The sequence below is a fragment of the Notamacropus eugenii genome, chromosome 5, assembly GCF_028372415.1.
Source record: "Notamacropus eugenii isolate mMacEug1 chromosome 5, mMacEug1.pri_v2, whole genome shotgun sequence".
NCBI classification, from domain to species: Eukaryota; Metazoa; Chordata; class Mammalia; order Diprotodontia; family Macropodidae; genus Notamacropus; species Notamacropus eugenii.
In genome coordinates, this window is record NC_092876.1 from 44,169,009 (window position 1) to 44,181,402 (window position 12,394).

General features: G+C 44.5%; 1 protein-coding gene across 8 annotated transcripts in view; it reads left to right on the forward strand.

The window, feature by feature from the left end:
• The window catches only part of KCNAB2 (potassium voltage-gated channel subfamily A regulatory beta subunit 2), a 198,118-nt gene that overhangs the window by 127,103 nt on the left and 58,621 nt on the right, over positions 1–12,394 (forward strand). The window contains exons 1-2 of one of the 8 annotated variants that reach the window (XM_072608689.1): positions 9,162–9,848; positions 9,956–10,304. The exons of 5 other annotated variants lie outside the window; for them this stretch is intronic. In XM_072608689.1, the coding sequence (XP_072464790.1) occupies positions 10,093–10,304 (212 nt within the window). In that variant the 5' untranslated portion in view covers positions 9,162–9,848; positions 9,956–10,092. Of the gene's footprint in view, positions 1–9,161; positions 10,305–12,394 lie in introns of those variants that run through there. 2 more of the 8 variants (XM_072608688.1, XM_072608690.1) reach the window with 2 other exon arrangements.

A 12,394-nucleotide genomic window follows, 5' to 3' on the forward strand; every position in this document is an offset into this window, starting at 1 on the left:
CAAGGTCCTACTATGTGCCAGGCACTGTGTGAGGGCCTGGGGACCCAGAAACAAAGGTTAAGAGGTTCCTGACTACCAGAAGCCTGTATCAGGGGAAGCATCAGGTACCCACACATAACATGTCTACAGTAAATACAGAGTGGTTAGGGGTTCCAAGATGCCAGAGTGAGGAGGGAGAGCCTCCCTGGCATGGGAACAAATCCAGAGGACACCACAGTGCACAGAGCTCTGTACTGCAGTCAGCAAGACCTGAGTTTACATTGAACCTTACGCTACTTGTGTGACCTTGGGCAAATCATTTAACCTCTGACTGCCTCAGTTTCCTCATCTGTAAAATGGGGGTAATCATAGTGCCTGCTTTCCAAAAGTGTTGTGAGGATTAAACAAGATAATATTTGTGCTCTATAAGTGCTAGCTATTATTCTGGTTGTTGTTGCGTTGGCTAGATCAGAGTAAGGGAGGGCTTTAGCAAAGGCTTGTTGAGTTCCATTCAGGGTGCCAACAGAGACTTATTGTGTCTGCTTCATAGTAGGCACTGAGGCGAGGTTCTATGAAGGCAAAAGCAGAAGGCCAACTAGTCCCTACCCTCAAGGAGCTTATATTCTATCTTGAGGAAAATATTTTTCAAAGTGTAACATTATATATGTGTGTGTGTGTGTGTGCATGTATGTATGTATATGTATATGCATATGCACATATGTGTATAAATGAGAAGTGTTATACTGTTGGTGTTGTGGTGGTCCCGTGGCAGCTTAGAATAGCGTACAAAGAGAAGTTCAATGTATATCTGATTAAGGAAGAAAAGATGGTGCTTTACAATGGTCAGTGCTCCCGCAGTGGTGAGCGCCCCCCAGCGGTCAGTACCCTCCAATGGTTGGTTCTATTTGCTTTTCCACGTACGTGTTTCCCACCCAGTAGAACATAAGTTCTTTGAGGGCAGGGACTGGTTCATGTCTCTTTATATCTTCAGCATCTGGTATAGTGACTGGGAAATGCTTCATAAACATCTGTAGAATGGCATGAAATAGAGCTGGAACCTACCCAAATTTGGGACATTTTCCATTTCAAGGTAAAAAGACAACGGGCAAGTGCTGCAGTTTGTCCTTCGTTCTGGAAGAGGAAACAAGACATGAGAACAAGATGCTCCCTTGGGTTAAAATTGTCTTCAAATTTCCTGAATGACTATGATAGAATTAGAAGCTGGTTTGTGGGAAGTTTAGCAGGATTACATAGTTTGTGCTGCTGGATTAAGGGGATTTAATACTGAAGGCACTATCCATGGATTTAACATTGATTATTTCTTCCGGACATGTGGTAGTGGTTTCTGTTTTAAAGATTCAGAAAAATACATGCATGAATTCCCTCCTTCTCCCCTCTTCTTCCCACCCATTTATCTCTTCTTCCCACTTCAATCCTGTCCATCTGTCTGTCTCTTTACTCTCTGTCTCTCTCTCTCTCTCTCTGTCCCTATCTCTGTCTCTCTCTCTCTCTTTCTCTCTCTGTCTCCCTCTCCTTATCTCTCTCTGTCTCTGTGGGTCAGTCTGTCTCTCCCTGTCTCTGTCTCTGTGTGTCTCTGTGTCTGTGTGTCTCTCTCCCTCCCCCCCTTTCCCTCCTCCCTCCCTCCCTCTCTCTCTCTCTCTCTGTCTCTCTGTCTCTCTGTCTCTCTCTCTTTCTCTCTCTCTGTCTCTCTGTCTCTCTCTGTCTCTCTCTCTCTCACACACACACACACACACACACACACACACACACACACTCAAAACTGTTATACCTCTGGTCCTTCTCCCTGAACCATTTGGACTGTCTATTTAAAATACCAGTGCTGAGCATCACTTAATCCATCCTGAAGATGATGTGCTATTGGATGGGGAGTTTTTACCATTTGAATTAAAGATAAGAATATTCTGTCAGAATCCCCAAAGGACCCATATGTCAGTGCCTTTGCACTTCCCCCTCCTCCTCCCAAGCTTTCCTTCTGGATATCAACACATGCCACAGATTCTCAATTGAGGCCTAGGCTGTTGGTCTATAGACCCTAGTAATCTCCCATGATTAGGAGAAAAGGGTGTTTTTAATGGATAATTTGATGTGTTTGTGACCTCCTCCAGCAATAGCAGCAGACAACAGCCTCCCCAGGCCTTCTCATCCCCTGATTCATCTTGAATCTATTGTCTTTTGCATGGAAGATTTTCCATGGGTTCCCATCCAAAGTTTTCCTCTTGCTCTAATGATGTTTCCTAGATATCAGTGATGCATATGGGCTGTTCTTTGGTTATCCTAACCTTAGCTCTCCCCCATGAACAACCTTCTTTTTCTTCCAGTTGTACATCTACTACTCTCAGCTAGTGGTGTAATATAACCTCTTCATGCCCACCTTGGGTTGAATTTTTGTTTTACAGAATAAACTTCAATGGCACACTAAATTACCAACCAGGAAACTCCCTCTTCCAATGCATTTTGGCACCTGTTGTACAATTTACAGTTCAGGTTAAAAGACTCACCCAAGGTCATATAGCCATTGTGTGTCAGAGGTGGGATCTGAACCCAGATCTTCCTGGCTCTGGGCTCTGTTGCCTTTGGAAAATTACACAGGGTCCTTAAAAACCTTGAAACCAAAGTCAATCTTTTTAACAATAATATCTTTCCAATATGTTGTGCCACCCTCCTCAGTGAATAACTTTTATACTCCACTGATAATCCTCACAATGTCTGGAGGAGGCAAGGAAGACTCCAAGACTTGACTTTCTGAGATAAACTTATTAGAGGACATACTGAGAAGTATACATCATTACTGGGAACATCCCTTGTCAGTATGATCAGGATCCAGTGGAGCAGCTGTCCTCCTGTTGATGTCTGGTTTTTGACCATGAACCATGGAATGCCACAACCTCCAAATAGTTCAGGTCAAATACTTTGGTTAATAGAGAGTCCCCGTTTATACGCTGAGATACTTGCAGGGATTCAGATGCTGCCAAATACGTTGGATGCTAAAATGACGCAACAGAATTTAATGGAAGGTGTTTGAGGGGGATCAGCCAGAGCATCTGTGAGCTTTGTATTGGCAAAGGGCAGAAGCCAATTAAGAAAGATTTCTGGTCAACAAGAATAGGCCAGATCTTACTACAGTAGCATTAGATTATTTTCCAGGCCAAAGATGGATTTCCAAAGAATAATGAAATTGGACTGAGGAAGAGAAAGGATGAGAAGGAGGGATGGTCTTCATGCTTCAGCTGTGATTTTTTTTTACTGAAATTGATTGTTTTTCTTCCCAAGAAGATGGAGGGGCTAAATCTTTAAAGCTAGTATGTGACTTCATTTTTGGCCTGCGTAGCCTCCTCACAGTTGTGGCTAAAGATATCTGATGCTGATGATAATTATAATTAGACATGTGTATGCAGTGTTTTAATGTTTACGAAACACTTTCCATCCCAAAAATATGCTGTCCTACTCCTCAGATGATGGAGAATCCTGCTATCTGGAAACCACACACATTTTGAATGAGCATGGCTGCCTTTCCTATCAACTTGTCAGTGGCAGGACTTGACAGGAGAATAGTTGAAACCAAGTACGAAAGAAATTGAATCTGAATATGGAGAGACATTACAAGAAGTCACCAAGAGCCTCATTTTACTCCGAATATTAGTGTCAATTCTATATCCTAGCAAGTTCATGGAACCTAGTTCTATTTCCAAAGATGAGTGACCATTAATGAGTAATTGTGTCCCAGTTGTGGCCTCTGTCATTATATTCTGAGTATCACTAGTATGAAATGACTAATCTTACCGGTTACTAGTCAGGTCTAGGTTTTCTGAGGTCATGTCTTCTCACCTCCCTTCCAGGCTGCCTCATTAGCAGAAAATCCCTCAAGGTGAGTCAGCATGGAAGGACCATTCATATTTCTCAGCCTAACAGTGAATTGCGGACCAGCAATGGGTTTAGTCATTGCCCTTCCTAAAAGCTAAGCTTTGGACTTAACTAACCACAACAATACTACCCTGCATGTATATAGTTTTATTTTTCATTTTTCAAGTTCAATACCAACAGTAATGATAGCTAATAATAGCTGGCATTTATAGAGTGTTTTAAGGTTTGCAAAGTGCTTTACAAATATCCCATTTGCTCCTTGTGACAACCCTGGGAGGTAGGTGCTATTATTATCCTCATTTCGCCGATGTGGAAACTGAGGCAAACAGCAGTGAAATGACTTTCGCAGGGTCACACAGCTAATAAATGTCAGAAGCCATATTTAAAATCAGGGCCTCCTGACTCTGGGGTCAGTGCTGTATATACTGTGCCAGCTAGCTTTATTATCATCATCTGCATCATCAATAGCATTTATGTAGCTCTTTAAAGTTTGCAAAGCATTCTACATATGCCATGGCATTTGATCCTCACAACAACCCTAGGAGGTAGGTGCTATTATGATGCCCATTTTATAGGTGAAGAAACTGAGGCACAGAGCTTAAGTGACATGCCCAGGGTCACATAGCTAGCAAATGCCTAAAGCAAGATTCGAACTTGTGATCCAACTTCTTCACTCCAGGGCCAACGCTCTATGCACTATGCACCTAGCTGCCTCTAAAGAAGCAATTGTCCCCTTGATCAGACTGCGTCTGGATTATTGTGTTCAGTTCAGGCTTAATCTTTCAGGAAGGAAGTACTTGGATAGATGGAAAGAGTCCAGAGAAAGGATTCAAGTCTGTGCCATTTGAGAATGGAACTGGAGATCTTTAGTAAAGGGTAAGGTTAAGGAGGACAGGATGAGTGTCCTCAAATATATCAAAGACTGTCACTTGGAAAGGGGATTAGCTTTGTTCAGGTTGGCCCCAAGGAACAGGACTAGGAGCAGGTTAATGGGAGTTACATAGAATCAGACGTAGACTTGATATCAGGGGAACTGCCAGTAATGGTTATGGTAATATTCCCTAAGGAATGAGATGCTTCTGGGGGTAGCAGGCTCCCTCGCCTCACTGGAGGTCAGCAAACAAAGCGGGAATGGGGGAGCATGTCAGGCAGTTTGTAAGAGTGATGCTTTTTCAGGTACAGGTTGGATGAAGTGGGTCTTTCATCTCCCAGGTCACATGATTCTATCCTTTCAGCTTTGAGATTCAAAGTGTACAGGAGGTCAGGAAGCTCACATCTAGTTATACTTAGGGTTATAGGAAGAGCCCCTCACCAGAAACTTTCAGGGCCCAGGGCAGTGACTGGCCCTCTGTGGGCTATACTAGATAGATAAAGGAGTCTTGCTTCTTGCATTGAGAGCTGGAGGATGTCTTGTTTCAAAAAGCACTTAAGGGTTTAGTACCATGTGCAAAGTTCAGGAAATATGAAGACAAAACAACCCTTGGCCTCAAGAAGCTTATATTCTATTAGGAAGGTACACCTATATGTATGTATAGAGTAAATAAAAGGGAGTCTTGGGAGAGAGAGAAGCCTCTGTGGGGGAGGGGGTGACCAGGGAGAGGTACTGGGGTGGGGAGAGAGCAGGGCAGAGATCAAGAAAAGGTTCCTCATGTAAGAGGTGATGCTTGAGCTGAACTCTGAAGGAAGCCAGGGATTCTAAGATTTGTAAGTGAGGAGAGAAGGCATTCCAGGCATGGGAAGCAATCTACAATGTCCAAGAAAGAAAGTAAATGAGTGGATAGCCTCAAAGAGTGGATACCCTCCTGCTCATGAAGAGTTTTAAATGCCAAACACAGGAGTTGATATTTGATTCCAGAGTCAGCAGGGAACTAGGTGAGCTTATGGTGCTGGGTAGTCAGCATTAGGAAATGCCTTGGCCTAGCAGAGAGAGTGTTGGGTGTAAAGCCAGGAAGGCCTGGGTTCAAATCCTGTGCTGGCACTTACTAGCTGTGTGTCAGTCACTACAAGCCTCAGTTTCCTCATCTGTAAATTGAAGGGGTTAGGTTCAATGACTTCTGAAGTCCCATTTTGCTCAAGTTCTGGTGATCTGTCTACACATTTTGACAGCTGTGTGGAGAATAGATTGGAGGAAGGGGAAAAATGAGGCCAGGAGATGTATCAGGATAGGTCATCCACTACATGATGTTGGTCAGGGCAAACCCTGACTGTGGAACTGCTACTCAGTGACACATAGCAGAGGTAAAAGGCAAAGAGCTAAACTGACCTCAGGGATCATCAGTCCAACCCCTACCTACTGCAGAGATGGAGAAACTTCCCTTCCAAGTCAGCCTGTTCCACTTTGGAGTAGCTGTAATGGTTAGGAAGGGTTCTCGGACATCAATCCTAAATCTACTCCTTGGCATTTTCCCCCTATCGCTCCTGTTTCTGCCTTCCAGGAGCAATAATACCAATGATGATGATGATGATGGTGGTGGTGGTGATGATGATGGTGGTGGTGGTGATGATGGTGGTGGTGGTGATGATGGTGGTGGTGGTGATGATGGTGGTGTGGTGATGATGATGATGGTGGTGGTGGTGATGATGATGGTGATGATGATGGTGATGGTGGTGATGATGATGGTGATGGTGGTGGTGGTGATGATGATGGTGGTGGTGATGATGATGGTGATGGTGGTGGTGGTGATGATGATGGTGGTGGTGATGATGGTGGTGGTGGTGATGATGGTGGTGTGGTGATGATGATGATGGTGGTGATGGTGATGGTGGTGGTGGTGGTGATGATGGTGGTGTGGTGATGATGGTGATGGTGGTGGTGATGATGATGATGGTGATGATGATGGTGGTGGTGATGATGATGATGGTGGTGATGATGGTGGTGGTGGTGATGATGATGGTGATGGTGATGATGGTGGTGGTGGTGATGATGGTGGTGTGGTGATGATGATGATGGTGGTGATGATGATGGTGGTGGTGATGATGATGGTGGTGGTGATGATGGTGGTGATGGTGATGATGGTGGTGGTGGTGATGATGGTGGTGTGGTGATGATGATGATGGTGGTGATGATGATGGTGGTGGTGATGATGGTGGTGATGGTGATGATGGTGGTGGTGGTGATGATGGTGGTGGTGGTGATGATGATGGTGGTGATAGCTAGCACTTGAATAAGGCTTTAAGGTTTGCAAAATGCATTGCACACATTATCTCATTTGATCCTCACAATAACCCTTTGAAGGAGGTGCTCTTATTATCCTCATTTTAGGGATGAGGAAACTTCGGCAGGCAGAGGTGAAGTGACTTGCCCAGGGTCACATAACTAGAAAGAGTCTAAGGCAGGTTTTGAACTCAGGTCTTCCTAACTCCAGGTCCATCCTTTTCATCTATGCTTCCAGTTGATCAACAAGCACTTATTAAGCACCTACCACATGCTACTACATGAAAACAGGTCTTCGTGACTCCAACTCCTCCATACCATGCAGCGGCCCATCCGATTCCTCTTCCACTTTGATGGGCTTTCAGGTACTAGAGGATGGCTCCAACATCCTTGCTTGATCCTTCTCTTTGACAGGTTAATTACCTTTCATTCCTTTGACCTATTCTCACATGGCATGAACCCAAGGCTCTTCATCATCCTGATCACCCCACATACACCCTGCAGCGTATCAATGGCCTTCCTAAACTTCCAACTCCAAACTGAACATAGTCCCCCAGCCAGTGGGGTCTAACCAGGGCAACAGGAGGACTAGTACCCCCTTCCTGAATGTTAGGCCTCTCCCACTGGAATTCCAGACTGCAAGGAGGTAACCCCTCCCTGCTCAGCTCTGTGAGCACTTGCTCTCTGGGTAGAAAAACAGACTGAGGTTTTTCCCCCTAAGGAGAAGGCCCTTTCAGGGGAAAAGGAAGAATTCCAAAGCTTAGCTTAATGAGAAGAGACAGAGGAGAGTAGTTCTATGGCATTTCAGCCTTTCTTTGCCTCACTGCCTAACACTGCCTGCTATTAACCAGGAGAACTCAAGCCGAGGAAGAAGAGTGTGGTGAATATCTCTGCCTGTTTGGTTCAAGAGTTTCTTCACCATTTGCTCATTCATTTCAATAGAAATGCCTGTAACTCATGATACTCTATGCTGGGCACAATGGTTTGATAAGATGCTGTCTCTGCCTGCCCTCATGGAGTTAACTTCCTAGTTAGAATAGGGCTTCTTAACCTTTTTCATGGACGCCTTGGGAAGTCTGGGTAAGCCTATGGACCCCTTCTCAGAATAATGTTTCTAAATGCATAAAATACATAGGATTACAAAAGAAATGAATTATATTGAAATATAATTATAAAAGTTTCAAACCAACCTTCATGGACTCCCTATTAAGAACCCCTGAGTCAGAAGGATCAGACACAGACATAAATAACCTTAATATACAATATTGCATAATAGGTGCATTAGGTTCAGAATGAAGCCCTTTGTGAAAGCTTCCTGGAGGAGATGGCATTCAATTTAGGACAGAAAATATAGAACCCTTCCAAACTCGTGTCCCAGAACCTTGTGTGGTATGAACAATAGGGTCATTGCTTTTTCCCAAGTTAGCTTCTTTCTGTGTTCATATTAAGTGAGTAAAAAGGCTCTGAACTCCAAATGAAAATTTGAAGTTTGAAGCTGGTTGGGAAACCAGCTCCTTAGAGCAGGGATTGTTTCTCTTTTGTTTTGTATCATCCCCAACACCTCACATAATATATACTTGATGATCGACTGACAACTATCTGGAATCTGTAGCATAGTGCCCCAAACTTGACCACAGAGAAATCTCCTTCCTTTCTCCCTGTTCTCTGCCCCACCTGTCCTCCCCCCCCCAACCCCCACCAAAGCATAGCTCATATGTGTCACTATATCAGAGATCTTGGATTTCCAGTGTGCAATTTTCCTCCACCAAGAGAGACTGCAACTCATCTATAACTTAGTACCATAAGGAGTTGCCTGAGATTAGGTGACTCATCTGTAGTCACTTAGCAAGTGTATGTGAGAGGTGGAATTTGAACTCAGATCTTCCTGAATGCAAAACTAACACCCAATGTTACAGTGCCTCTGACCCAGCTTGAATATTACCTGAATCCTTTTGCTACAGCCAATAGCATGTCCTTCTAGGAGATGAGCTAAGTGCAAGAATTCCATCAAGTGTTTTGCTTTGTGTTTTTTCCCCTAAAAACCATTGGAACAAGCTCTTAGGAGAGCCAGCTTGTGCCTGTCTTGTTTGCTCCCCAAAATGCCCCACCTTTTGACTTCACCGTCTGTGGCTCTGGGCTGAGTCCTCCATCCGGAGCCTTGCCCCCAGACCTTGCCTCATAACTGGGTCCCTCCCCGGGAGCAGCAAACAGCTCACAGAGCAGCTGTGTGCTCACACAGGCTCTGGAGCAAGTGGCCGCCATCCGAGTTCTCCGTCAGGGGAAGAGACAGCCCAGTGTATCCCCGATTCATTAATAATGGATTGCCAAACTCTTCCTGCTCAGCTCACTGGTCACCTAATTGACTTAGGAGAGGGCTCAACAGCATTCACTGTGGTGGCACAGTCATCATTCAGTCCCCCTCCAGAAAGCCACAGAGAAGACCAGGGAAGGAGCTGAAGCCTGGCCATACTCAGCCCCATCGTGTCTCCAGAGATATCTGCCCCTCCCCTGGGCTCCTGGGTACAAGTTACATCATGCATGGGAGCCTCTGTGACACGGCACCTGTGAATGGATCTTCTCCCTTCCCCAAAAGGAAGTGAGAGAGGTTGATTTTTTCCCCCTTTTTGCTTCATGCCTATGAGAAACTGCTCTTGGAGAATGCCCATCCTCGGATGAGTTACAGAAGAAGATGAAACTTTGACAAACTGTCTGGGAGCTCACTGCAAGATTTGCAGGGGAAGGGAAGGCAAGGCATTCCCCAGACGCAGGCAGAATGTAAGAGAAAAGACAAAATGGCATCAACTCATCGGCCTGGCAAGTCTTCTTTGATAAGGTATTTTATGACATGTTCCTGGATATTTCATATTTTTCCTTTTTGAAAGATCAGCCACTAAAAGATGCTACTGGCTTTGGGGGTTTTTTCTACTTTGCCTTTGACAGTCCTTAAATGGCCTTTTGAATTCTTCACCTCCCCATGAATAAACTGCATTCCAGCTTCAGGAGGACAAGCTGCTTCCAACAGATAACAAAACAAGAAGGAAAAAGAAAGAGAGACCCCAAGGAAAAAGCTGGCCACCATGCAGGTATCTTTTGTGTGTTCAGAACACAGCCTGAAGGGTCGAGGTACCGAAGACCGGCTCAGTAGACAGAATGCCGGCAGCCCCAGCCTGGGCACCAAGAGCAAGTTCCGGGCAGTGGCCATGGTAGCCCGTAGCCTGGGACAGCTGTCCGTGCACAACGTTCCACCTTCCAGCGACGCCAATATGAAGCAGCCTGGGATGAAATATAGGTATGAAGAGAAGCCACACAGCCCTTTGGGGAGTGGTGAGCTTCCATCTATAGTCCTTGTCAAATTGTTTAAATCTGCAAATCTCTGCTCTTTCCGACTTGGGCAGCTCATGCTGTTGTGTAGCTGGGATGGGCTATTTTTAGGGCTTGGTAGAATTTGTTGAGGAATAAGAATGAGCCCCAGTGTCGGCCACGAATTCTGTGCCCTCCCTGCAGTGGCAGAAGGGATATCCCTGGAGATTTTCTTCTTCCTTTCTTTAACCCTTATTATGAGGTCCTTGTGTAGTTGCAGAAAACCGCTGTTGAGACACCTGTTTAATTTCTCCCTCTTTCTTTGAACTTCTGTGCCTGGGCACTGGAGACCAGGACACTTGGGTTCTGGTGTCTCCATAGAAGAGATCTGGCACTGAGGAAGGGCAGTAGGCATATGTGATGTCTTTTCAGCTAACTGAGTGTAACATCAGTTCCATTTTCGTGCATTGCGTAATGAAATATGAAAAGAAATGAATCTTAGCTCCCCGAATGCATGGGTTAGACCCTTCTGCTCCCCCTGGGTTTGAGCATTTTCCTGTTTAATGCCATTTAAACTTTAGCATAGACAAATATCAGCCAAACAAGACTCTCATTTTTCATGAGTGAGTATTTCATGAGCTTCTGTCTTATTTCTCACAGTAATTTGAAATCTCTCTCTATCCCCTTGCCTGCCTGCCACCAGCCCTCCCTCTGTGAAATGTGAATCAGGGACAATGGACCATGTCCCATGTGGCTTTGTGTACCCACAGCTGCCGAAGGAAAGACTCTAGAAATTATTTCTCTTCTTTTTCCTTTTGGCTTGACTCTTGTAAGGCAACCATTTTTGGACACAGTAGATGCCTTATATTTCTGCTTGATGGCTAATAGGATATTGTAGGGTTTGCATAAGTAGCCCATTGGGGATGGTATCAAGGTAACATGACCTGGGGCTTCAGTGCTTCTTGGTGCCTGTGTGATTTCTGGGTCAAAGGCCATCGTTTGTGAAAGTAAAGTCTGGTATTGCGGAGGGGCAGATGTGGAGTCCGCAGACCTGGGTTTGAGTCTCAGCTCTATGTGACCACAAACAATTCACTTGATTTCTCTATGTGCATCAGTTTCCTCATCTGTAATGTGAAGCTAGTAGTCATTAATACAGGCAGGCAGCATGGCCTGGTGGATAGGCCTAGCGTTAAATCCCGTCTCTGACACATACAGGATGTATGACCATAAATATGGCACATACCACCATGACATACCTATGGCACAACTCAGTGCCTCCCAGGAACCACACCAAGACCCATGAGATCCAGAAAAGTGGCCAGTTTGCATCAATGTAGGGAATTTCTACACTGGAAGAGTCGCCACATTGATCTGCACCAAGGCCAAGTCCAGGCTTTATGCTGCTAACCTCACATGGAACAGTACAGTTTATTAAGCTACAGAAGTAACGTGACAGGCTATTATTGCTTCAAAAGCAAGCCACCCCTTGGAAAATAGGAGTCTGTCCCTGCGGGTGTTCTCCTGGTCCACATCAGTTTTTAGGCCAGAAATCTGAGTTCCCAGTTCCTGCCCTATCATTTATGAAACTTTATTTCCAAGTGGGAAACAGGCAAAGCTCTGCTTTTTTCTTTTTTTAGTTCCTCAGACATTAACAGTATCAGAAGAAATGAGTTGTTACAATTATTCTCTAAAATGGCCCATCTTCTATAATATAAAATTGCAGTCAACCAGAGAATTTATAGAGGGATTAATGCAATTGGTTTGAAAATGTGAATTAACTAAAGTTCCCCCAAACCAAATCCATTTCTCCTTTTAAAAGAATCATTTCTAGATTCATATGTGTAACTCAAGTTGAATCTTAAAATAGAGTTAGCCATTTTTCTGGCCAAAAGGTCTTTTCCTTGTTTGTCCACAAGGCCTGAGAATTTCTACAGATCATAGGAAACTGTTGCCTCAGACTTGAAGGAAATGACAAGTTTGCTTTTAATATCCATAGCTAGTTAGCTATGGACTAACAGAAATACCTTCATCAGCCTAATTAAAGCTTTTATTCTTGGCATACAGTAAGCACTTAATAAA